Raw genomic sequence first — 27,612 nt, 5'->3', positions numbered from 1 at the left:
CAATAGCTCAGACATAAGTTAGGGGTTTGTTACAGGAGTTAGTGGGTGATATTCCGTGGCCTGCGTTGTGCAGGAGGTCAGACTAGATGATCATAATGGTCCCTTCTGACCTTAAAGTCTATGATTCTATGATATCCCAGAGACCACAGAGCATTTGCTTCACAAATTCCTTACCTCTCGGACCAAGCGGCCAGTTTTGGCATCAAGAACAAGGACCTTGTTGGAGGAAGTGGACACCAGGAGGTGACCAACAGGCATGGGAGCGAAGCAGATTCTCAGAGCAGAGTCCAAGTTGGTGCTGTCCAAGTCCAGGATGCTGACGTCTATCCTCAGTAACTGTGAAACAAGACGCTATTGAACACTAGCTTCCTGAAGTGAACAGTTCCACATGAAATCATCCAGATGGCAGGGAATCCTAAGGAACTTCTACACAATCTGAGGATATTTTTAGACCATTTTCCCCACTGCTTTATTGTCTGAGGCTGCTAGAGGAGGAGGAAAATGTACCTCACTCTCTTTCCCCTTTAATCTTCTCAAGCTACCTGATTAAGTGGTGGCTCTGGGCAGGCATTGTAAGAGTGCATTACTCAAGAAGACATTTCCTCAAAAAGGTACAGATGCTGTAAGATTCCCTATTGCTTTTCAGCAACTTCACCTCTCGTTCCATAAGGGCTGCATGTGATTGTGGAAGGAAGACAGCCTGATTTGGTGTTTCCATCCCACAGCAACATCAAAAAGGAGGAAATCAAAAGCACATCCCAAGGACCATCAAGTGTTTTCCACATGGCGAAGGACACGTAAAGGGGCTATGTCAGATCCTATTTGGTGGAGTCTATGGAGTTCTCTAATCATCTGGGAAGAAATCTCTTTTCCTCTTCCTGCAAAGCATTCTGCAGTGTGACACGCCAGGAATGCCCTCCCTCCTACTCTATTCTCCCTTTAGATCAAGGCAACTTCCTTCTGGTTACCTCATCTAGAGAATGGGCGTCCATAACGGTCACAGTGTACTTAGAGGGGCCCACAAAGGCGAGGAAACGTCCATCCCCGCTAACGGCCAAAGCGTTGGGACCATGCTCAGCATCTTGGGACACCACATTGGCTGGATATGACAAAACACAGGGTAAATGAGATAAATGGGAAGGAGAGAAAGCTTAAAGGGAGAATGACTGATTATATACTGCAGCTGAGATAAAATTCATGCTATTAAGGTTTTAGGGGGTGCTCCTCTCTCTGAATCAGCACTGAACCAGTACCCCAGCATGGTGCTAAGGATCAATCTGTGCTGTGGAAGGTGCCAGACTTGAACAGATATTATACACACATTAAAGACAGATCTGAATCAGAACATTCACACCAAGATCTGGAACAGCCCCAAATCTGGGGAGGCCTGGAAATTTGAGCAAATGGATTATATTTGAGGCACACAGTACCACAGTGCAATATCAGTGGAGGAAGTTGGATTTTATTGTAATTTTTTTTATTTTAGCATAGGCAGGGGATTGTGACAAGCAGTTACTGCACATGGATCTCAGCGAGGGTTTAAACAGCTTAAATCCATAGAGATAAATGGCTGCAAAAAACTGCAGTACAGTGAAGTAATTTTTAGCTAGTAGATGAACTCAAAGAACGTCTTTTATCATAAAAATCAAGATGACTGCTCTATATTTAGCCTACTGCTGAAAAAGGCCAGTCTAGATTTAAGACCATGTGTTATTTCTGGGGGTGGGCAGGAAAAAAAGGGAGGCAGTATGGCTAAGGCATTGGCTTCAGATCAGAGTCAAGAAGCTGTGGGTGCTATCCCCAGTTCTCACACTGGCATGTTGTGTGACCCTGGACAAGTCCCATCCTCTCTCTGTGCCTCTGCTTTCCCTCCCACCTTTTGTCTGTCTTGCCTGTTTAGATTGGAGGCTCTTTGGGGCAGGTGTCATCTCTCACTGTTTGTATGGTGCCTAAGAGAATGGGGCCCCCTACCTCAGTTGAGGCCTCTATGTGCTACTGTAATTCTACCATCACTTTTTTAAAAAAATAAGTGTGCATTAAATTTGAAAGAGGATATACATGCAATCTGAGCCCATCTGCAACGTTAAAATACATCAATCCAGTTACAAACCTTTGGAAACCAGAGTTACAATGGAAGTGTTAACAGACCCTCAGTGAGAGCAGTGTTAACAGGCATGAGAGAAATACAGCTAACTTGTCTCAAAAGGTTTCAGAGTAGCAGCCGTGTTAGTCTGTATTCGCAAAAAGAAAAGGAGTACTTGTGGCACCTTAGAGACTAACCAATTTATTTGAGCATAAGCTTTCGTGAGCTACAGCTCACTTCATCGGATGCACAAAGTGGAAAACACAGTGAGGATGTTTTTATACACACAGACCATGAAAAAATGGGTGTTTATCACTTCAGAAGGTTTTCTCTCCCCCCACCCCACTCTCCTGCTGGTAATAGCTTATCTAAAGTGATCACTTTAGATAAGCTATTAGATCTAGACATGCCCTCTGGACATAGGATGCCCTCTGAAAATTACTTCATGGAATTTTGAGCCTGTTAGCCCTAGAGAAAATACCAGAAAGAGGGATGCAGAACCCTTACCCAGAACTCTGAGGACGTGACTCTTCTGGGCTGCACAGTTATAAAGAGCCAGAGTCCCATGGGAGCAGGAACTGAACATCAAATTGCCATCTGGGGAGAAGGTCAGACCAGTGACTGCACCACGGTGCTGCCTACATAACACAGAAAACACAGGAGACAGTGGGGCAAAAAAGCAGAGCGGACTGATGTGAAGCGCAGTGAGGGGTCTCTGAATCAGGAAGGAGATCAGAAACAGTGTCAGGGACAGTGAGAAGCCCACCCTATTTTTCCCCTACTGTAGTATAGGATGGTTGGTTGTCTTTATTCCCAAGGGTGCTGGGGGAGACTAATCAACAAGTGCAGTGCTCTTGCTGCCAACAGCTTCCAGGATGGCATATCCACACACTGACATGCACTTTTGATCATCCTCCACTCCCCAACAAAAATGTTCTCAAGTGCGTCCTGTCTAGTTGACCCCCAACAAGCTTGATCTGCCTCCCCTATTCTTGGCCACCTCCCTCCATGATGGAGAGTCCCAGTCAGGCCTGACTCCTAAAACAAACCCAAAACCACACACCCCACAGCCATGACCCCAGTAGGCTTTTCCTCTCTGAAAACCAGCTCATTGTAACTCACTTGATGAGAGGCTAAGTTCTAAGGAATGTCTCTTCCATTATTGCCCAACACTAATGTTAGCTCCTGATATGTCTCTCATGAGGATGGACATCTTACTTATATCACTGCCATGACTCCCACCATTTAGATTTGTACATGTGAATATACAATATCCATTTGTCAAACATACTTGTGTTCCATTAGTAGATCAGAGGCAGCCAGGCTGAAGGTTCTCACCACTCCACTGCTGAACCCACATGCAAAGATCTGTTGTGCAGGATGAAAGGCCACAGTACATGGCATCTCATCAGAGGCAGTGAAGTCATATAGCTGTGGGAAAGGGACACACAGAAGCACCACTTGGGGATATGCAAAACCTGGCAGCAGTATGTGGCAGAATGAGATAACCCCATACCCCAATTCCCTGTCACAAGCCTATCATTACAGTGAAGCTGTGTAACCCCTTGGGGCCTGATCCAAAGCTCAGTGAAATCAGTAGGAGTCTTTCTATGGACTTCAAAGGGCTTTTGGGCTGCGGAGCTATAAAACTGCATTGTAGACATTCGGGCTTGGGCTGAAGCCCAGGCACGGGGACCTTCCCCCCTTGCTGGGTCTCAAAGCCTGGGCTCCACTCTGAGCCTGAACGTTTACAATGCAGTTTTACAGTCCCACAGCCTGAGCGTAGGTCAGCTGACATGGGCCAGCCATGAGTGCTTTATTGCAGCGTACACATACCCACAGAGACCTCACCATTATGGCCTAACATTAACCTACAATATTTAATAGATGGAAGAAAAGCAAGTGGTATTTTAAATATTTGACTTTTGGAGCTAAAGCCAAACTACACAGAAAAATCTTGAACTTCATGCAGTAGTTCTGGAGGGATCTGTTGTTGTTTGAGGTAGATTTAAGTGATTTTAAAGTGAGATATGTTGTTAGCACCAGCTGCAGTCAGTTGGAATAAACAAAGATTGTGCAGACTTCCTTTTACAGCTCTGCCAGCAAAGCTGAGTTTTGACTTCTACTACCTCTATCTTCATCAAGAAAGTGAGCTTACACTACCTGCTGCATGGACACAAGGTCCCAGATCCGGATGGTGTTATCCTGGGACACCGTAGCCATCTGCTTCCGGAGCCCATCCACAGAGAATGCCAGAACAGAGTCAGTGTGAGAGCGCATGAGGGTATTGTAGCCCCGGGACTGTACATCCAGGTAACCCAGGTTCCCAGTGGAGGTGGTGCACAGAACTTTGAGACTATCTGGACTGATGCTGACAGAACTCACTGGACCTTCATGCTCTGGGGAAACAGATGTACCAGTTGATAAATTATCCCAGGATGCAAAAAAGTGGTACATCTAGACTATAGCTAAGTGACCACCCTTTTATTTCTGCACTTTCATTTCTATGTCCTGTACTTTCCTGAGTGCTTTGAGACTAACTGTTCTCAGGTTTTAGTCTAGCCACATAATCAAGCCAGTGTCATTTCTAAAAAGTCTTTATTTTTCAGTATCACTGCATTTCATTCCAGGATGGATGAAGAACTCCTGTGCTTCTCCCATAGATTTTCATTGGACAGATATGCAATAAGCATTAAGGACTAATGTTTACCTTACTCAGAAGACTCCTGTCTTTCTCTAGAATTCCAGAAAAACAAGGAACACTCTTGAAGAGATAAAACCCAAGATTCATTCTGTACAGACTTGTCTAACTTTTCACTGCAGGAGGTGGCAGTTACTCCACACCAGGGTCTAGCCCACTGAGAGAGAACCACAAGAGAAGCCTAAGAATGAATTTCTGTTGCTCTTCACAAGAGCTCAGGTTTGGGAATGGATCAGAAGAGTAGTGTAGTGGAACCCTAGGCTGCATTCCCCTTTTGCTCCAGGAAAGCTTTGGCCCCATAGGGTTAGGTTGATATGAATGCAGAACTGAGTGAGGAATGAGTGAGAGAGATCCAAGGTCTACTCACCAGCCTCCAAGAAGATTGCCGAGAAATCCAGAGGCCACAGCCGCACGTAGCCATCCTCTGAGGCTGTGGCACAGAAGGTAGAGGAGACACTAATACTGTTTATAGCAATCCCAGGGCCTGAAAGGACAAACATTACCAATTGGCACAACGTAAGGAACCAAAAAATTACCAGACTGGATCAGACCAATGATCCATCTAGTCCAATGCTGAGCGATTCAGAGGAAGGTGCAAGAAACCCTGCAGCAGCAGTTATGGGATAAGTTGTCCCCAGGGAAAATAAGAACATCCATACTGGGTCAGACCAAAGGTCCATCTTGCCCGGTATCCCGTCTTCCGACTGTGGCCAATGCCAGGTACCCCAGAGGGAATGAACAGAACAGGCAATCACCAAGTGACCCATCCCCTGCTGTCCACTCCCAGCCTCTAGCAAAGAGAGGCTAGGGACACCATCCCTGCCCATCATGGCTAATAGCCATTGATGGACCTATCCTCCATGAATTTATCTAGTTCTTTTTTGAACACCTCCTCCTAACCTCCAATTGCTAGATGACGGATCATGCCCCAAATCAGAAGGGTTTTTATTACAACCAGAACTCTTGTTCATATTTAATATTAATATTATAACTATGGGTATACTTAAAAGCGGCAAAGAGTCCTGTGGCACCTTATATACTAATAGACGTATTGGAGCATAAGCTTTCGTAGGTGAATACCTACTTCGTCAGATGCATGTAGTGGAAAATTATGCTCCAATACGTCTGTTAGTCTATAAGGTGCCACAGGATTCTGCCGCTTTTACAGATCCAGACTAACACGGCTACCCTTCTGATATGGGTATTCTTGTTATCCATAGAAAAGACCAATCACTTTTCAAAGACTGCCATGCTCTTGACCTTAACAATACATCGTGGCAATGAGAGTCACAGGCTAATGGTGTGAAAAAGTGTTTCCTTTATCTTTTCAAATTGGTTCATCTATGGAGAGAGAAACAAGAGAGAGTAAAGAGAAAGAGGAGAGAGGGAAAGGGGATGGGAATGTAGCAAAGGAGACTGTGTGCGTTAAGAAATAGCTAAGACATCTAATGCTTACGACAATATCAGTGAAGTCTAGTCTAATCAAAAGCACTGGGAGCCAGAAACTCTGACCCTAATACAACTTGTGACCATGGTCAAATCTTAAATTCTATGCCTCAGTTTCCCCATATATAAAATGAAATGATATCTACCCTCCTCAAAAAGGGGTTGGGAAGCTTAATTAATATACATTATATTAAAGCCTTATAAAGTGAAAATGGCAGGGATCATGGTAATGGTGGGATCTATTAGAGATCACCAAATCAGAAAAAGAAGGTGGATGAGGCATTTCTAGGACAAACAACAGAAATATCTAAATCACAAGACCCCTGGAATTAATGTGGGACTTTAACTACCCAGACATCTGTTGGAAAAGTAATACATCAAAACACAATTTCCAGTGAGTTCATGGAATGTACTGGGGACAACTTCTTGTTTCAGAAAGTGGAGGAAGTAACCAGGGTGACAGCCATTTTAGACTTGATTCTGACCAAGAGGGAGGAACTGATTGCAAATCAGAAGGCGGAATGCAATTTGGATGAAAGTGACCATGAAATGATAGCTTTCATTATTCTAAGTACAGGAAGGAGTGAGAGCAGCAGGATAAGGATAATGGTGTGATGTTGCACTCCATATGTTTTATGGAAATATGCCTATGAGTGTAAATATAATGTAACTGGAATATGCTTTATGCAAAAGGTCTCTTGTAAGGTATCATTACAAAGCTTATAATCTACTGAGTGTGTTCAACCTATTTGTATGAATGTATCATTCTTGTACCTGAAGCTAGGAATATGAAGTATTACTAGTCCTATTGTACTTATGCAAAGTGTGGGCCATTAATGGTGGCTTGGAATATTGATGGCTCCCATTGACTAGGACAATTGGCTGTGAATTGCTATGTTTACTTGCAGACCTTCCTGTGTAGGTGTGGGCCAGCCTTGCACACCTTCCTGTGTAGGTGTGGGCTGGGGTCTCACAGGACATGTGACCATGTCACATGATACTGGAATCCATCTTAAACCTGGTGCTTTTCCATTTAGAAGGAGGGGTAGGGAGCAAGAGAGACAAAAGATTCCCACCTTGGGCCAAAGCTATAAAAGGAGGTGGAACAGAACAAAGGGCGCTGCCAGTCATGAGAAATCCCCTAGTTACCACCTGAGCTGGAACTAACAAGGAAAGGATTGGGCCCAGACTAGGAAGGAGTCTAGTCTGTGAAAGAAGCTTATTGGAACATCTCTGAGAGTGAGATTTACCTGTATTCAGTTTCTTAATGTATTAGGCTTAGACTTGCGTGTTTTGTTTTATTTTGCTTGGTAACTTACTTCGTTCTGTCTGCTATTACTTGAAACCACTTCAATCCTACTTTTTATACTTAATAAAATCACTTTTGTTTATTAATGAACCCAGAGTAAGTGAGTAATACCTGGGGAGCAAACAGCTGTGCATATCTCTCTTTCAGTGTTATAGAGGGCGGACAATTTATGAGTTTACCCTGTATAAGCTTTATATAGAGTAAAATGGATTTATTTGGGGTTTGGATCCCATTGGGAACTAGGTGTCTAGGTGCTGGAGATAGGTAATCTGTTGAGTGGTTTTCAGTTAAAGCCTGCAGCTTTGGGGGTGTGGTTCAGACCTGGGTCTGTGTTGCAGCAGGCTAACATGTCTGGCTCAACAAGGCAGGGTTCTGGAGTCCCAAGCTGACAGGGAAAATGGGCTCAGGGGTAATTTCAGCACATCAGGTGACAGTCCCAACAGGGTCTCTGTGACCGAACCCATCACAAATGGACTTCAAAAAAGCAGACTTTAACAGACTCAGAGAATTGGTAAGTAAGGTTCCGTGGGAAGAAAATCTAAGGGATAAAGGAGTTCACAAGTGCTGGAAGTTTCTCAAGGAGACAGTATTAAAGGCACAACCGCAAAGTATCCCAAACTGAAGGAAAGATAGGAACAATAGTAGGAGGCCAATTTGGCTGCATCAGGGACTATTTAATAAACTAAAAATTAAAAAGGAATCCTACAAAAGTGGAAACATGAGTACAAAAGAACAGCACTAGCATGTAGGGACTAAACAGAAAGGCTAAGGCACAAATTGAGTTACACTTAGCAAGGGACATAAAAGGAAAAAAGAAGAGGTTCTATAAATATGTTAGGAGCAAGAGAAAGATGAAGGAAAGTGCAGGTCCTCTGCTTAGCAGGGAAAGAGAGCTAATAATTGACAACAAGAAGTAGGCTGAGGTGTTTAATGCCTATTTTGCTTCAGTCTTCACTGCTGAAGTGGAATTAATTTGCAAACTGGATACAATTAACTTAGGCTTGAATAGAGACTGGGTGTGGATGGGTCATTACACAAAGTAAAACTATTTCCCCATGTTTATTCCCCCCCTCCACTCCCCACTGTTCCTCAGATGTTCTTGTCAACTGCTGGAAATGGCCCACCTTGATTATCACTACAAAAGGTTTTTCCCCCTCCTCTCCTGCTGGTAATAGCTCACCTTAAGAGATCACTCTTGTTACAGTGTGTATGGTAACACCCATTGTTTCATGTTCTCTATATATATAAATCTCCCCACTGTATTTTCCACTGAATGCATCCGATGAAGTGAGCTGTAGCTCACAAAAGCTTATGCTCAAATAAATTTGTTAGTCTCTAAGATGCCACAAGTACTCCTTTTCTTTTTGCGAATACAGACTAACACGGCTGCTACTCTGAAACCTAAAAAGGTTAATGATTACCAGATACTCGACATGATTAAAATTAACAAGGGGGAAAGAATGCAAACCAAAATAGGGAAAGAACAGGTTAAGGAACATTTAGCTAAGTTAGGTGTACTCAAGTCACCAGAGCCTGATGAAATACCTAGGCCGGGTATTAAAGGAATTAGTTGAAGCAATCTCAGAACCATTAGCAAGTCTCTTCAAACACTCCTGGAGGATGGGTGAGGTCCCAGAGGACTGGAGAAGGAACAATGAGTACTTATCTTTAAAAAGGGGAACAAAGTCAAAGAGCACCTGGGGAATTATATACCAGTCAATCTAACTTTGATACATGGAAAGATACTGGAACAAATTATAAAACAATCAATTTATAAGCACCTAGAGCATAATAGTGTTATGGAATAACAACATGGATTTGTCAAGAACAAATCATGCTAAATCAACCTAATTTCCTTCTTTGACAGGGTTACTAGCCTAGTAAATGGAGGGAAACAATAGATGTGATATATCTTTATTTTCTTAAGGCTTTTGACACAGTCCTACGTGACATTCTCATAAGCAAACTAGGCAAATGTGGTCTAGATGAAATTATTATAAAGGTGGGTGCACAGCTGGTTGAAAGACTGTACTCAGAGTAGGTATCAATTGTTCACTGTCAAACTGGGAGGGCAATCTAGTGAGATCCTCAAGGGGCCAGTCCTGGGTCAGGTATTGTTCAATATTTTCATTAACAGCTTGGATAACAGAGTGGAGAGTATGCTTATAACATATGCGGATGACAACAAGCTGGGAGGCATATGGAGGGTCAGGATTAGAATTCAAAATGACCTTGACAAATTAGAGAATTGGTCTGAAATCAACAAGATGAAAGTCCATAAAGAAGGGAAAATCAAATGCATTAATACAAACTGGGGAATAACTGTCTAGGTGGTAGTACTGCTGTAAAGGATCTGGAGACTATAGTGAATCACAAACTGAATTTGAGTCAACAATGTGATGCAGTTACAAAAGAGTCAAATATCATTCTGAGATATATTAACAGGATATTAGCCTTTTTTGCAACTGCATCACAGGAGTGTCGTATGTAAGACATGGTAGGTTACTGTCCCGCTCTACTTGGGACTGATGAGGCCTTACCTCAAGTACTCTATCCAATTCTGGATGCCACACTTTAGGAAAGATGTGGATAAACTGAAGAGAGCCCAGAGGACAGCAACAAAAATGATAAAAGGTTTAGAAAACCTCACCAGTGAGGAAAGGTTAAAAAAACTGGGCATATTTAGTTCTGAGAAAAGAAGACTGAGGGGGGACCTGGTAACAGTCTTTAAATAAGTTCAGGGCTGTTATAAAGAGTATGGTGATCAATTGTCCTCTATGTGCACTGAAGGTAGGACAAAAAGAAATGGGTTTAATCTGCAGCAAGGGAGATTTAGGTTAGATGTTAGGAAAAACTTTCTAACTATAAGGGTAGTTAAGTTGTGGACAAAGCTTCTAAGGGAGGTTGTGGAATTACCATTTTTGGAGGATTTTAAGACCAGGCTAGATAAACACCTGTAAGGGATGGCCTAGGTTTACTTGGTCCTGCCTCAGTGCAAGGGGCTGGACTTGATGACCTCTTGAAGTCCCTTCTGGCCCTACATGTCTATAAGTCTATAGAATAAAGCAATATGTGCTGTCTTACAATACGAGTAGCAGTAGCACTTGAAAACAAATTCTAACTAATGCCATATCAGCAATACAAGACTTGCTGAAAATCACAATACATTGACTTCTGTAGCATTAAAGAATTCTAAATACTGTTGAGATCTTTCTCACCAATGAAAGAACAGGCCAGTTGTTTCATTTTGTATGTTTAGCTTTTTACATGCTACTGGGCACAGGATTCCTACTGGCTGATTAAAACATTGCTTTATGTTACTAAAAAGGGTGTTTATTCTAAACATTCATCAATCAAAACACAAAAATTCTTCTTAAAATGGTACTTAGCCATTTTATTTGGTAGGAAGTTTTTTTTTGGTAGGATTATTTTTGGTAGGAAGTTTGTCACCACTTATCTGATCGAAACCAGTCATCTGTGTTAGGCAGAGCACTGCTTTATTTTCAAAGAATTTGCTTTATTTATTTCAACTTCAATCCCTCTAATAGATTTTACCTTAATTATTTAATGAGGCCACTCCATTCTTATTGTCTTCACAAGCAAAACTTTTCCCTCCCAGCTGAATTTATTTACACTCATTGTTTTTAATTCAGCCCCTAGGGACAAAGTTTCAAAGGCCTCCATCTGCCCTCCAAATCTGCACACCTACACTTCTGCATATATACTTTCTGGAGCATGATGTTTTACATGAGCAAAACCTCAGATGTGAATGAAAAATCATATAGATACTCAACTGCTCGGTTTGCATACATAAGTACAGCTTGTGTATCTACATGAGATTTTGCATATGCAAAAATCTTTAGGACTCAAAAAATATATGTGCAAAAACTAACGCTCACACATTTAAAGACTGCTTCTGAAAATGTGACCCTATTGTCCAGTAAAAAGAGCATTTCCCAATATATTATAATCTTTAAATACTTATACACAGTTACAATCCTTTCTCCCAAATTCAGATTCATAGATTAAGGCCAGGAGGGACTATCAGATCATTTAGTCTGACCTGCTGTATAACACAGCCAGAGAATTACATCCCGTTACTCCAGCACTGAGCCCAGTAGTTGGGATTATGTAAATTAATGGGTAATGGGTATATGGGTAATAGAATCATAGGGTTAGAAGCGACTGCAAGGGTCATCTAATGTAACCCCAAAATAGGGTACATTTGGGTTACGTATAGTCTCGCTTTCTCCCCCTTCAATGCATAGGAGATTTCACTGGAGAAGAAACTGGCTGAAGCCCCACCTGTGCTCCCCAAAACCTTACTTCTAATGTGATGTCAGATTATCTCAGCCTACAGAGGGTCCCCTGCAATTCTGCCTATTTTGCACCTAGTCTTATGAAACTTGGGTCCTCAGTTTGCTTCTGCATGGTGTTCCCTCACAGGGCTCTTCCTTCAAACTTAGCAAAATTTCAGCAAAAACTTTTCTAGTGAAAGTTCATAATGTAGCATGTCCTACTTCCTCTTGGTCATCTATCCATCCCCCACCAAAGCCCATACCCGAGTTGAAGGTTTGCTTCTCTCGCCGGTGAGAGTGCTGAATCTGAGAAGGCAGGAGGCGCCGGGCATTTCTGATAGTGACATTCTTGTAGTCAATTTCCAAGATGTGGCCGCTCCTGCTGCAAACAAAGCTGAAAGGGAAAGGACACCACCATTAGACACTAATGACCACAATAGGAACTTCAGCGACATTATTTAGCAGAAGAACTGTATTCTGCATTTTGTTTCAATGTTAACTTTATACCACACTTTTGTAAACAAGCTTGAAATAACTTTAAATATGCTGTTTGTCTAAAAACTTTAGCAATTCTAGTTTGTAATGCAATGATAGCTTGACTGGATGACAGGATTCAAACATTTGATTTTCAGCAGGAGCTAACTTGGGAATCTATAACTGGTAGATGGAGTTAGACCTCTCCATCCTTCTTTTCCTTTCCCCTTTGAAAGAGCAATTTAGAGAAAAATCTCAAGAGTTAATTCAGCCAATATAAAAGATAAGGGAAAAAGCAAAACTAGTGAGCTTTGAGTCTGTAAGTGCCTAGTCAAGTCTCAAAAATGATCTTCAGTTATCCTGTATGTCTATATAAACTATAGACTTCAGACTCGAAAGTCTGGAAACAACTGAAAATTTTAATCAGGATGTTGCTACTTCTTACTAAGAGATCATATTTTTTCCTTTGTGAAGGAATAAAAAGAAGTAAACTCTACCAGCCTGTTATGGAGGAATCATTAGAAAGATTTTTTCCCCCCATCTTTTCTAATTTAGGAGGAAAAAATAGAAGTAAAGAGGCAGAGACCTGCTTCCCAAAGCGTAGCAAAACTTAAAAGAAAATATACAAATGTTGGATTATTATTATTTCTATTATTGTAGGACACAGACCCCTCCATCAAGAATCAGTAAGGAGGACTGCTGACTCTCAGGTATCCATCCCAAAACCAGCTGGAGACTAAAGATGGAAGTATTACTAACCTGTATCAAAAGGAGATTAGGATCAGTTCGCAGAAACAAGATCTCTGGCAACTTTTGCCCAATACCTCTTTCACTAGCTCAGACTGAGAAATGGATGTAACCATAAGTCATGACCCTATGGGAAATAATGGGGTTCCAGGCAAGTTTGGCACAATTGCTATCCTGAACTGAATTGAAATAAATGGAGCCAGAGAGGCTTCACAGAAATGAGTCCTGGAAATCAAAGCCACATTTGCTTATGTTTAATGGAAGTGACTGTTAAACTTTTGGAGGGGAATAAATTGCAATATTTCAGGAAAATTATTAATGCTTCAGATAAATTGTTCTGGAAAGGCAAAGATTTTCCCCATATAGGAGATCTGGATGTAAAATGTACAAATAAGATGAATGCATGATTTTGGGGAAGGCTTTTTTACTTCTGAGTTTTGAACTTTTTGTTCACAATATTGGTAGCTAGTTTAGTTTGTGATTAAATACATTACATTTTATTTATGTATACAGTGCCTTTGATCGAAAGCACTGAATAAAACATTAGGGGAAAGTGATTTTTCCCACAGCACACCCATGAACCAGAAACGAAGCAATACTGGGCAAATCTACACCCACAGGGCTCAGACCAAAGAGAGAAGGTGAAAATGAACAGACCTGGCAATTCTTTGTTTTTGTAATATCTCTCTGGTAGCAGCAGTCTTGGTTGAGTGATTAAGCTGAAGTATAAAAAAGTCACGGGGAATGTTATTACACCACACCCCTCCCACTGCCAAATGAACATTAACAGCAAATCCATGGGCAGATTTCTTGTGCAACTCTACAAGGTATTTTAAGCTTCTTTTAGGATCTGAAATCTTAGAAAGGAGGAGACTAAAGGGTAGGCTGGCTTTGTAGGACACCTTTGTTTCTGCAGAGAGAATGCAGACAAAGGACTGTAGAATGCTCAAGTTAAGGACAGGGATGAGCAAGTCAAAACAATGACTGTTCAACCTTTTTCTTATGCTTACTAATCGAAAGCTCAGCATGCTAGTGCAGACAGCTCCCAGGAACAGAGGCAGACTGAATCACAGTGTCCCTAAAAAATTAACTTAAGGAAAGTGATTTAAGGAAAGAAAAAGCGGCTCCATCCTTACAGTGTCCGGTCCTCAGGTTCCCGCTCAGCGGAATGCCCTTTCTCGAAGGCCAGGTCGGTGAACTCCAAGGAATGGTACTCCCCCAAATTCACTGGGCACGAGCGCAGCGCTCCACTCCGCACTCGCCACAGCCTCACATTATCTCTGCCGCATGACACCATCCTGTTACACGAGAGGCTGAGTAAGGAACCGGGGAAGACTCATTCTATACTGACAAAAGGCCTGCTCCCTGAAAGCAGCTGAAATGGACACACTGACACCAGGGGAGAGAAGAGGAAGGCTAACAGCAGCTTCCTTCCAAAAGTACCTTTTGTCTGCAAGCTGGAATTCCAGCAATGCAGTGAGCTTCCTCCCAGCAATGCCTTAATACAGGGGTAGTCAATTATTTTTTGTCAAGGCTCAAATTTCTTGATCAAGATATAGTCAAGTCCAGACTCCAGAGAAAATAATCAAAAAATAACAACAATAATGATAAGTAAATAAAAAGATTTTGGGGTCCGTTCAAGTGTCTGGCATCTGGATTTCGCCCACGGTCCACCTGTTGACTACCCCTGCCTTTATCTAGGCCAGGGGTGGGCAAACTTTTTGTCCTGGGGGGCCACATGGGGATATAGAAATTGTATGGCGGGCCATGAATGCTCACAAAATTGGGGTTGGGGTGCGGGAGGGGGTGCGGGCTCTGGGGTGGGGCTGGGGATGAGAGGTTTGGGGTGCAGGAGTGTGCTCTGGGCTGAGAGCTAGGGGTTTGGAGCATGGGTGGGGTAGGGGCGTGGGGAGAGGCTCAGGGGGTGCAGGCTCCGAGTGCTGTTTACCTCAAGTGGCTCCTGGAAGCAGTGGCATGTCCCTTCTCCGGCTCCTACATGGAGGTGTGGCCAGGCAGCTCTGCACGCTGCCCCATTCACTGGCACTGCCCCCCAAGCTCCCACTGGAGCACACAGGAGTCGGAGCAGGGCCATGCTGTGGCTTCCAGGAGTCGTGTGGTGTGGCCCCCGACCCAATGCCCCAGCCGCAGCACCAGGGCGGGGCCGAGTCACGTGGTGCGGCCCCTGACCCAGCGCCCCGGCCGGAGCACCAGGGCAGGGCTGAGCCACATAGTGTGGCCCCTGACCCAGCGCCCCGGCCGGAGCACTGGAGTGGGGCTGAGCCGCGTGGTGTGGCTCGCAGGCCGGCTTAAAACAGCTCGCGGGCCAGATCCAGCCCGCGAGCCGTAGTTTGCCCACCCCGATCTAGGTTATTTTACCTTATTCTCACATTCACCTATTCGCACATTACCTGGTGTCATCAAAAAAAGCAATCTTCAAGGTTTGGATGTCCACATCTGTGTGAGCTTTGGCCAGCACAACCACCTCTCCGCCCTGGTTCACCTGAGCAGTATTCCACACCACCACCATCTGCAGAGATAGGACAGCAAGAGTAGAACTGCTGGAAACATAACACCTTAGGCCTTAGACCATAGAAGTAATTGAGAAGATTGCTAGCCTTCTCACAACAGGTGAAACTGCAGATACTGCTCCCAATTGCCAGGATGCTGGTACTGTGCACTGGGGCTTTTACCCACATTGCTGTGAACAGAGTGGAGAAAAATCTCTCACAGAAAGGAGGATTCAGGACAACCCCAGAGAGCCTGGTGATTTTCATTTTAATAGGCTAGCCTGTCTGATAATCAGTTTCCCTACCTGCAGGGTTGCCTGGAGAGGGCTTGAATGTGGGACTAAGATACAGTACTTGCAAACTGAGAAAGAATGGAAACCAGTGTGTAACTAATTACAGGGAGTGCTAGAGCAGCAAAGGTGTGTAAGAGTAGGAGCTAGGAGAACTGTAGAGGAATGTGCTCAGCATCTTCAGAAGGAAATGCCTTGTGTCACTTGTAGTGACCCCGGTAGGATGTAAGTGGAACCAAAAAGGCTCTAAAGGCAGTCCCACCCCTTCATTAACTGTGAAGTTAGTTAATAAACGATGTGAAGCAGGGAAGTTCTTGAGATTCAGCATGAACAGGCTTCCACACCAACAAAAAGTCGTGACTAGCTACAAGAACCAGGATTTACTCAGTAGAATTTGTGATTCACAAAGGTGTGTGTTCACGGATGTATAAATATCAAGTAAGAAAGTATATATTCAAATATTTTCTAACCAGTTTGGTGATAAGAGGATTTTACGTGATCTACAATTAATGGTATTGCCTAAGGACATTTAAGGAAACTAGCACTTAGCCACTGTGTCTTGGAACGGACATATGATTGGTTCTATGTGCAGAAGAAAAACAAACATAATTATTTCACTTGTTTTTGTCCAAAGTCATGCATGTTGTTGGGTAAGTGGAACCCAAATAGCCCAAGAGCTTTATTACTCACTGTTTTGCCATGCCCATCTTTCCCAATGCCACAGAGAACAGCTCCACTGTAGGAAAGGCTACAAGAGGAGAAAACCCAGGGTGAAATGAAGTATCCTACACCCTGCCTGGATCTCAATGGGAAAAATTAAAAGCCCACTCTCAACTCCTCCCCAACACACACTGCCCAGAACATGCCTGCAATGTACCTGAGGGATGAGACTGAATGGACATGGGTTTTAAACATGGATAGGCATTTCCCCTTCTGAAAATCCCAAAGCCGCACCATGCTCAGGTGACCCATCTGTGCAGAAGCCAGCAATGCGCTGTTTCCATTAAATGTCAATGCGGATACCTGCAGGAAACATCATGTTAGCAAAAATAACCCCCAGCTGCTGGGAGAGGCTAGCACTGGAGTAGCTGAAACTCCCACTGTTGTTGATCCAATATCATTCCTTAGAATGACTCTTGCTAGGAGCTGGAGTTCTTGTGACTTCCCCCCAGCCAGTGAGCTGATACAATTCCCTAGAATGAACCATGCTTGCGATAGGAGTAGTCTTGTATTCTCTCACACATCAAATATTTACAGTTGTTGCATATTCTCTGGGGGGTTGTCATATCTGTTTATGCAAAGAAATCCACTTTTACCTTATCTGTATGTCCAATGAAGAACCTTTGCTCTCCAGTTTCAATCTGCACGGTTATTATAATAGCATGACAGGGGTAAACCACTGCAGAGCTGTTCTTAGTCCACAGAGCCTGCAGGACAAAGGCAAGAATCAGAGCAGGGCAGAAGAGAGGATACTACAAATGTGACCCAGTTTACAAACTGAGAGGAGAGCCCCTCTGTGCTTGCACAGGTGGACATGCATAGAATTAAGACACTTGGAAACATTTGGATATCTGGTGCAAATATGCAGGTGTGTGTTATCTAGATGATTGCTGTTTCACACAAACACAGATGCAAATTTATAACTATCAAAGGAAAACTGAGTGGTCAGCTTATAGTACATCCCAATTAATTCAGCTGATCTTCCATCCCAGTCATGTTTAACATCATATATGCAATATATAAGAAGGGGACAATCCTTTGTTCACAGGAAATGGAGTAGATGACCCAACAGGATTTTTTTTTTTAAACTGTAACATGGATCATTAAGAGGATGGTTGGAAGGATCTGAAGGCAATACCACAGGAGGACAAACTGACACACCAGCCTAAGGCACCAATGCATTTTTGGATTCCAAAGAAATTCTAGATGTGTGATACATTGATCAGTCTGGAATCTGTAAGAAGATCTGGCATGGGGCACACAATTTCAGAATTTTACTGGGGCAAATTCCGTGTCGGGAAATGAGCTTTTCACCCCAAAAAATTTGTAGTAGAAAGAAACTGGGTGGTGTGGGGTGATTTCCAAAGGCAAAGGGAGTTAAGCATGAAAGTCAATGGGAGTTAGGCACCTAACTGCCCCCGGTGCCTTTGAAAATCTCCCCCTATTGCAACTACATTCTGAAAAGCTTCTTCGTTACTGACCCATTTGGTGCTGCAACCCCCAAAGCCAATAATTGTCCTCAGCTTCAGGATTGGATCTGGTAAGAGTCTCTGAAAGAAGAAGATATTGTCAAAAGTACCAGCATGAATAAAGCATGTGAGCCCTAAACTGTATCAGCACTAACTGCAACTTACATCCCAGTGATCTACCAAGTTCCCTCTGCCCCACATTAATCTGTGTCCCTCTGGACCGGTTTCATGTTTCTCCCTGAAGTGAGAGGGCTGTCTCTCTACCTCAACTTCTTCACATTAAGGGAGGAGTTTATTCAGTAGAAAATTATCATTAAAGCAAATCCAAAAGGAAGTAAGAGCAGGAATCGACTGAAGTCTTGTTTTCAGGAGTTCCATTTCCTCCAGGACCAAAGCCCACAATGGATAGTGCTAAATGGAATAATCTCAGCAATGGAATGACTCGGTTAACCTGAATCACCTTTCCAAGAGGGCAGCCAAGTCTTCCCCATGGTTACATACAAATGCCATGAAAATTCAAGGGAGCATCTGTAAAGTTGGAGAGGGGGGAATCTTTCTTCTTACCCTGCAGGGAGATGCTTTCTTGCTGGAGAGCACTTCTGGTCCAGTAATCTTTGTGTACACAGTCTGGGCAAATCAATACATAGGTGTTATTTCTGAAATGCTAATAGCATGATCATCTCTATAAAAAACACATTAGCTCTGCCTGGAGAAGCTTAACAGATACGTGAAATAAAGAAACAAGATCAAGAGAGAATTCCAGGTAAGATGGCTCACAACTGCCCTTAGTATTAAACAATCATCTCTGCCAGCTCCAACCAGGAGTGGGTATTCCTGTTGCTCTTTCTGCCGAGTTATTGAGCACCAGCAACAAGCATTCCAGACCCATCCTATAGGAACAAACTTGCAGTTTAACTTGTTTGTTCCTAGTACATTGGAGTCCCTTACCTCTATATATCTTCTCCTATGGTCAGTAAGAGTTTGAGCAAGAAGTCTGGGTTCAGGAGCTCTGTTTCCATATGAAGTCTTGGCCTAATGCTCTCTAACCAGTCAAGCCCCAAGAATTGGGATAATCATGTTTCCGCATCCCAATGCACAGGGCAGTAGCGTGTGGATCTGAAAGGCAACTGATCTGTTCTACCTGAATTCTTCCTTGAGCAGGTATTTACAGATGGAGGCTGGTGTAAATTGGCATTGTTACACTGAAGTCAACAGAGCGACACCAATTTACACCAGCTGAGGATCTGGTGTGAGGAACTTATGGGAGTAGTGGAAAAGGAAGCCTGAGCCATTAGGCTGTAGAGTTCAGCGCAAGGCACACTTTTCTTCTAATGACAGCATCACGCGTTCTCAGAGCCATCACAGGGGCAGACTTGGGGAAAGAGTTAAGAAGATTCTGTACAAGTTAGAGAGGGGATGTGGAGCTACACAGAGGATAGCCAATAAGATCAGGTTGTCAGAGTCCAGCGATGCTCTCTCACTTACCTCATCTGAGCTAATGCCAACAGCATGGATGGCGACATTACCCCTTCTGTGAGCATACACATGAATACCACCATCAGTTGTTGCATGTAACGGTACAGTGGAATCCCCGGCAGCTTGTAGTCCTTCTACCCTGCTGAACTCCTGATCCCCAGAGTACGCTTCTTCCAGAGGCCCAGAGGTTGCTAAGTGAACCTCAGGGATGCTCTTTGTAACTAGGGGAGACCAGCGAGGCATCTGAGAAAGAGTAAACAAATGACAACAGATCAAGCCTGCCCCACAGCTCCCTACGATTGCTGTGATTGGAGAGAAAGGGAGAAATTAATTTTACGTTTTGACTGACTCTTACTCAGTCACCTAATACTCAAGACATCCAACATGTCAAAAACATTCAGGCGTGCCAAGTGATGCAGGAGAATAAAATAAAGTGCTCTGTGTGACTTTCTGATTTGGAATGGCAGAATCACTGCTTTTACTAGGTTTACAATGCAACTTCTCTCTCTCCACTGTATGATAGCCAACAAAAATATCTAAAACACAGACTCTCCCTCCCCCATCCTACCCCACCAGAAACAGATCCATCATGCCCCTGAGAAGTTCACTATTCTTCAGTGCCTCAGTTCCCCATCTGTAAAATGCAGACAATAACACTTCCCTATCTCCCAGGGGTGTCAGGAGCAAAATTACATTAAAAGACTGTGAGGTGTTCATATATTACGGTAATGGGGGCCAGATAAGCATCTTGGATAGACTGACAGACTGACCCCCAAAAAGTCATTAAACTCCAGAGTTTATTGACTGTAGGACGGGGCACAGCCCAGGCCATAGAACACAAAAAGTAGCCACTACAAAACCTCAAAACATCTCAAACACAAAGCAGGACATGTGGAAACCCTCTGGCTAGAGATGGTACAGGAAGCTACACTTACAGCCTAAGGCCATACTCACATCCTTGGGACTGGTTATCTGTTGGATGAGTGACACTCGGTCCCGGACAGCTTTGGTAAGCGTCACTGGCCGTGGAAGATGACGGATTGGGTCTTCTAGCACTTGAACACCTAGATTACAACAGCAAAGTGTTTGGCTCTTTCCTACAATCTGCTTCCCCTCCTGCTGATCACACAGCTGCAGATGATGTAGCTGAACAGCTACTTCATTCTACCACTTATTCCTTCCTTAAAGAACTCAAGGAACAATTTGGAAACACAGGCCATGTCGCAACACAGGAAAACAAAAGACACATGATCTATTGGGCACACACTGCACAAAACCCAAAGGGGCTGGCCTGATGCTAGTCACATGGGAGATCAAGTTCAAATCCTGTTCCTTTTGCCCCTGTGTCAACAGGGATTGGATGTGCTGCCAAGGCAGCATGCTGTGCTCAGGGAGAAGGAAGTGCTTTGTGACACTCAACAGCAACCATTCTACCCTTGAAGAAGTGGTGTTAATGGACTCCAGTGGGAGCTCCATCAGATCCCTTGACTAGGGTAATGGCTGCAACAAGATGTCATAACAGATAAGCAACAGACGGGGAATCCTCATGGCTCTGACAAAGATGTAGATGAAGCAGGGCAGAAGAGGAGAGTTCCCAGAAGGATCGCTGCAGGTCTGCTTGCTATACCATTGTGCTGTACAAGGGCTCTGTGGAGCAGCTTCCTGAAATGCCGATTGAAGTTTACTTGCCAACTAAGGTATTTACTACAATTACCTTCTAAAAATTCAGCAGCACTTTAGAGATCCTGCATTTGTTTCTCAGCAGCCCATGCACACTGATTTTCCCCTTGCAAAACTATCCAGTTCATTTGGGTAGCCCATAGCCTGCAGAAAGCCAATTAGCCTGAGCTGGGAGAGCTATCACCCACAAAATAACTGGAGAACTTTCACAAGTTCTTCCTAATCCTTGGTAGATGCTCCACACTCCTTGGGCTGAGTGTTTCTAATGAGGGCAGGAGGGGAATATCAAAAAGGGGACCTTCATCACCCAATCCCCTATTGCTGCAGGAGTGATCTCTAACAGGACACAGCAACAGATTGATGACATATGCTAGGAGCAGAACACTGATGTAGGGAAGACTAGTCAACAGTTGCTAACTTATCATATGAGTGAATGGATGGATCTTCTACACCATGCTGTACCGAAGTTGTACTTTGAGTTTTATTTGGTTAACAGCAGCAGTAAATGGTGCAGGTGGCTTTGTACCATGTCATACTTTGTTTTAAGTAGGACAATAACCTAGATAATCTGGAAGCCAGCTTGGCACATTGCTCAGTCAGACACCAAATGGGTACCACAGCCTATGGTCATTTACTTCAGACTCCCTACCTTCTGCAGGATTGGAACAGCCTTTTTGAATTGAGTCATATGGCAGCTTGGATCCATCAGAGGGAAACCTGAACAACAAGATCAGAGGAAAGTCACCTCATAAACGGGTGGCAGGTTCTAGGACCCTTCACAGGTATGCAGGGCTCTATTTTGCTGACTTACTGTTGGTGCTAAAAAGCTTCATTCACACAGAAACAGAATTATTTGGCTGACTCAACCTGACATCTGGATAGGTGGGTCCTATAAGCTCCAACTCAGGATAAGGGTTGGAGTCTCTCTCTGGTCTGATTTATACTATGACATTTTTCTGTGTCTGAACATTCATTAACTGACGTAATGCTGACCACAATCTAGCAGTCAATGTAGACCAAGCCTCTAAGGCAAAGAGAACTAAGGGCAGGGCCATAGCACTCCCTAGGAATAACCAAGCTTGGGAGAAAGGTTCATGTGCGGTTAAGTTAGCAATACAAGCAAACCCCACAGAGGAGGGAAATTTGGATCATTTCCAGGGCATGGCTGTGATATTAGAAGTATGGTGTGAACTGTATGTTCTTACTGACCTGTTGATTAGGAACTGGCAGTTTCTATGGTTGATACCTTAAACAGCCCTTTACCTACCCAAAATATTAGTTGCCAACAATTAAGTGCTGAAGATGTGAGTTGTGCCTTGGTCCCCATCATTACAACTACAGCATTAAAGTGGCCAAAGTGTTTCCGCTATAATCCCAGTTTTATGCAAACTATTGCATTTCCTTACTTTTGCATGCTTAATTCTGCAGCCTTCATATTCTCAGACAAAAGTGTTTTGACAAAGTATGTTACGTATACAAAATAATCAGACTAAGGAAGATCTAAAAGCACTCCAGGTTTCCTCCTTGAAAAGCAGCATTTCGTAAACATACCTGATATAGTCATAGCGGTCATGCCAGTTCTCTCCCTTTGGCACAGGAAATGCCATTTCTCGTGGCATGGGGGAAATGCCATGAAATGCCAGCTTAGCTTGTCGGGCCTCAGAGAACATCACCCCTAAAAGCACAAAAGTAGACAGATAAGGACATAAAGCACTCCAAAACATCTGAAAATGTTTACAGAGGTGGCTGGAACCATGCACTCTTAGCAGACCACGTGCAAACAAATACTTTAAGAACAGAGTTTTCTGTAAGTCTGAAAAAGAAAGGCTACAACATGAAAAAAGAACAAAGATTATTGTAGCAAGTGCATAAGCCTTTCCATGGGAATATCCTTGAAACTCTCAGCTTCCAATAAGACCTGGAAGTTTAGAGCTTTGTTATGAAAGATTATCTTTTTCTTCCTTAAAATGTAGCTTAAACGCTCTACAAGAGGATTTGGAACTTAATATTGATGATCATAACAGGTTGCTAAGTGGATCAGCTGGTGATTCTTTTTGAAGTTCTATGTGATCTAAGTTTTTCTGTTTTCTTTTTTCATTTGATGCATATGCAACTTTATGGAACTAAAGTGCTTTTCGTGTGCAACAGCACATTTGAGACCTGTTTAGTGGTCCACTACGATGTCTGTAAGATTCCTTTCTTGTGATGTGCTGTAGTTGGGCAGATTTCAAACAAAGGATAATGTGTTAGTAATAAAGGTCTTGACTGAAGTTTCTCTGCTGCACTGAGCAGTTGGATAAAGAAACACCGGAGGAAATCTGGATTTCAGAGTGACAAGGAAAAGAAGCTTTTTGGGAAGGATGGTCTAGTGATAGGACTGAGAGACAGGAAATTTGGGGTCCATTCTCTCATCTGCCACTGATTTGATGTGCGATGTTAGGCAAGTCACCTAATCTTTCTCTGTCCCTCAGTTTTTCCAGCTACAGAATGGGAGAAATTATGAGGCCCTTTGACATCGTCAGATTGAAGGCACCAAACAAGGGTAAATTACTGTCATAATTATTAGTGTTGTTTTTAAGGTAAGGGTTTTGTTGACAGTGCCTTGTTATTATTGGCTGAAAACAGTGTCAGACAGCAATAGACATGGCCAAATGGTCCTGGTGGAATTATGTCTTGAAATGCAGCAGTAAGAATGGATTAGGCCTAGCGCATCCTAGCAGACAGGTTTGATTTAAATATCATACAAAGCTTCAGCTCCTTACCTGGCTCAAACAGTAAGTCACTGGTATAGAGGTTTTTCACCAACAAGTTGGAGCAGAGTTTGATGCTCTTCAGATGGCTGTAACGTCTATTCAGGTACATGGAGAGGATGTAGTGGAGGTCAAGCATCAGGCAGGTCCAGCGCACGTTGGCAGGGGCCACACCCACCAAATCTGAGGATCAGAAAAACCACTGTCAAAACCAGCATTAAACACTGACAAGTTACTTTAAAAATATCAGAAACCCAGCTTTACACATGTACTGAAATCCTTACAGAAAGGGAGGCATGAGGTTGATGTGTGTGTGCACACTTGTGCACATGCACATTTAGAGACAATTGCCACACTAGGAAAATGGATAGCTAAGTTTCTAGTGATCATTTGAGTCCGTATGTTGATCTGCAGCACAACCGTGGTGGCTGCATGTGAATAAAGACAATTAATTGCACAAACATTTTTATGCATGGATCCCATGGCCTTCATTCCTGAACATTTAGACTCTAGTTACGATTCCTCACATTTTAACATCTTCCAAAACAGGTCAATTTTTTTGTCCAAACTGACCATCCTTTTAGGAACATAATTTCCATCACAAACTAAAAGCCCATCTAATTCGGTATCTTGTGTCCAATGCCAGCCAATGCCTGAGACTTTTGAGTTGTGTGTCAAATAACCACAGTGCATCACTATTTCTTACTATACATTGAGGGAATTTCTTCCTGATGCCAACTGGTGGTTGACTGAGATGTTTATGTGGCTTGATCATCCTAGTAATTTTTATTCTAGCTAGCGCAGTTGCTGATGCTACTGTTATTCATATAACGTGTGTAATCCTTTTTTAATTCAGTCTCCTGAGCCAGTGAGTTCCACAGGTTAATTCTACATTGTATAAAATGAAAAAACCCTGTAAAGTCTAGTGTTAAAAATACTTAATGAAACATGGATTTAATAATCCACCCCTCGTTGTCAGCCACCCTAAAATTAACTGATTAAATCCATGACTTCAAAGCTCAGGTCACATGTGACTATAGTAATACTGGTGTACGATACGTTATTTTCTCTTTACTATAGCGCTAATTCCCACACTGAGGGACCAGCCACACTATTCACACTATTTCTTTACCTTGCTTTGAAGTTCTGGCTGTGCACTCATATACCGACCCTTTGGCTGCTCCACAGATGAAGGGAAACTGAAGCCAAGTGGCTGTGGACTTGAACTCCTTAAAAAGGTTGGAGAAAGAGATGCGGACAACCTGGCTATCCTGAGAACAAAGACACACACAATGTTATCCACCTGGCAGACCACTAGGGAAATGCTGCAGATAACAGAGGATATAGTTTCTTGGTTGACACTACTCTGTCGAGCTTGGATACCCACCAAGGCTAAGGGACTACTGCCAGCTTGCCTTCTATATGGTCTACCCCACACAATGTGGCCCTAAACAGGGAAGAGTGAAGTGAGAAGAAAACACACAGTAAGGTCGTAGAAGAGTGGGTTTGAGATTTTTACCTCGAGTCCACAGATGTTAGATCAAAATGCGAATCATATGAGGTTCAGGGCAATCACCACTGATAATGAGGCAAGCCTTCTAGTAAGTAAATTAAGAGCCAAGGGAGAAATGACTGGAGCTCTCAAACTCTAAGAAGTGAGGCACAAAGGTGATCAAGAAAGGCAGCAATCCTCTCTTTTAACTTCATTTAACAGCTGCTATAGCAGTCTATGGGACTTCAGCATGGGATACTTATGGCAGATGATTATCTTGCTCTAGAACACTCAGGCGACACAGTTCAGTTCTCTATGTTCAAGCTCTATGTTCAAGCTATATTCAGAGTAGTATTTCAATCCCTACTCCTCTACTCATATTAGAAAACCAGTTACACCAAGGGCCATGCAACAGACTCTCTCACTTACCTCCGTGGTAACATCCAGGTGCACCACAAAACATTTGCCAGGCATGGGCTTGAAGAGCAGGTAGAGGTAATGACCAGTGAGCCCCAATGACTGTGTGCTGGTTTTGGGAAGCTGGATGTAGTTACTGGCAGGAATGGAGCCACGGATGCGATATACTGTTCCCTTCAATGTCTTGTCCTAAAAAAAGAGAATATGCATTGATGCAAAGTTCTGCCCTACAGTAAAGTAAGAGAGGAGATCCAGTTGTGGAAGTCTTACTGCTTGTTCACTTGACTCATGCAATTACACATTCCATCACTGGCTCCAAGTCAAGTGTATGACAAGATTAGTCTAATAAAGCTCTGGAGAATGAGGGGTAGAAAGTTCTGGTGCCATACATCAAGGTTCTCAAACATTTTCTGGGTGGACCACATCTTAACAGAGACATTACCCCATGACCACCTGTCTTCCCATTTGTGATTACATTACATCCCCTGTGGCAACTACAGTGATTGCCTAAATGGAAAGGTAACATTAGGGATGTAATGTATTTTTTAGTTGTCTTGAATGTGATGTAGAAGTGAGAAATGACAGCCAGCACCATTTGACCAATCGTTCTCTGGGGACCACCAGCAAGTGCTCTCTGGACCTCTTTAGGCACCTCTGTTGCAACAAGCAGGAGGCAGGATGGAAAGATTTCATTGTTTTCTCTTTTGATGACACAGAGCAAGGGAATCTGAAATCTTCCTCTTTTTTTGACATCACAAAGCAGGGGGACTGGGAAATCCCTCTCTCTCTCAGCATCACAGAGTGCCTGTCTCTCTCTGCAGTACAGCTGGTCCAATCAGGAAACATTAGGAATACAATGTGTTACCATAAATGTTGTCACATCTCCCTCCTTAGTTGATCTTTTCCACTCCTCCACTTTGAAGTGCTTGAAGACATTCAGATATGGATGCTGCCACACTGCAGAGAATCAGAAGAGAGTGAAGATGCTAGGATATCCATGACCATCAATGTGTCCAGTTATACTGATTCATCAGCACACAGCAGGGAGTTAAAGCAATCCATTGGCACACCTGCCAGACTGTACTGGCCTCTGAGCCTGTTTTATTGGCACATGCACTATTTGTTCCACGAGGCCAGGACAGAAATTATTCTGAAATGCAGAAGCTGGTACCTCACAGCACAAAACAATGCCAAGCGGTCCTTTAAGAAGACCAGTGTAATACCCTGGGGGCAGGTAAATCCCAGACCTCCAGCCAGGGGTCCTTCCACTAGTGATGCTGCTGGTGTGACTTTTGCCCCTTCCTCCAGTGGAACATGGAGAGCAGACTAGTCAGTTTCACTGTGTTTATAACCAGCTCCCAAGGCCTATCAGGCGGCCATGCCCTAGCACAAGGCTGCGATGGGGGGCGGGCCTGTGTCAGAGAGATCCCTGCCCACCAGCAGGTGCCCCCAGCCGCATGGCTCCACAGAGCCCCCTCCTCCAGGTCCTACCCCTCAGCCCCGCCCCACAGGGCCCCAGTCAGACTCCCCCCAGGGATCCCTCGGACTCCCCGCCCGGGGACCTGGCCCCTCAGCCCCGCCTCCCCGCACCGGGAGTCCATTACCCCTCGGCCCGCCACCGGGTCCCACTGCCCCAGCCCCGCCCGGCGAAGCCCCGGGTACCTTTGGCCATGGCTCCCCCGCTCTCTCCTGCCGCTACAGCCCGCGGCTCAACCGCCCCGCCGCTGCCAGCCCCGCCAACCCGCGCTACCCG

General features: G+C 43.7%; 1 protein-coding gene across 1 annotated transcript in view; it reads right to left on the bottom strand.

Moving 5' to 3' along the window:
• The window catches only part of WDR90 (WD repeat domain 90), a 50,160-nt gene extending 22,551 nt beyond the window's left edge, over positions 1-27,609 (bottom strand). The window contains exons 1-23 of the mRNA XM_074965572.1: positions 27,522-27,609; positions 26,725-26,816; positions 25,872-26,048; positions 25,083-25,221; positions 23,963-24,133; positions 22,752-22,875; positions 21,850-21,917; positions 20,475-20,584; positions 19,530-19,763; positions 18,609-18,671; positions 18,057-18,125; positions 17,172-17,282; positions 16,733-16,878; positions 16,546-16,603; positions 15,467-15,585; positions 14,195-14,356; positions 12,101-12,231; positions 5,152-5,268; positions 4,247-4,482; positions 3,375-3,514; positions 2,591-2,721; positions 969-1,099; positions 175-336 (exon numbers count right to left, since the gene is read on the bottom strand). Of these exons, the coding sequence (XP_074821673.1) occupies positions 175-336; positions 969-1,099; positions 2,591-2,721; positions 3,375-3,514; positions 4,247-4,482; positions 5,152-5,268; positions 12,101-12,231; positions 14,195-14,356; positions 15,467-15,585; positions 16,546-16,603; positions 16,733-16,878; positions 17,172-17,282; positions 18,057-18,125; positions 18,609-18,671; positions 19,530-19,763; positions 20,475-20,584; positions 21,850-21,917; positions 22,752-22,875; positions 23,963-24,133; positions 25,083-25,221; positions 25,872-26,048; positions 26,725-26,816; positions 27,522-27,531 (2,901 nt within the window). The 5' untranslated portion in view covers positions 27,532-27,609. The remainder of the gene's footprint in view (positions 1-174; positions 337-968; positions 1,100-2,590; positions 2,722-3,374; positions 3,515-4,246; positions 4,483-5,151; positions 5,269-12,100; positions 12,232-14,194; positions 14,357-15,466; positions 15,586-16,545; positions 16,604-16,732; positions 16,879-17,171; positions 17,283-18,056; positions 18,126-18,608; positions 18,672-19,529; positions 19,764-20,474; positions 20,585-21,849; positions 21,918-22,751; positions 22,876-23,962; positions 24,134-25,082; positions 25,222-25,871; positions 26,049-26,724; positions 26,817-27,521) is intronic.
• Positions 27,610-27,612: the final 3 nt, after the last annotated feature.

Source organism: Natator depressus, chromosome 10 (genome assembly GCF_965152275.1).
Source record: "Natator depressus isolate rNatDep1 chromosome 10, rNatDep2.hap1, whole genome shotgun sequence".
NCBI lineage: Eukaryota > Metazoa > Chordata > Testudines > Cheloniidae > Natator > Natator depressus.
This window is presented reverse-complemented; position numbering and strand designations above follow the sequence as displayed.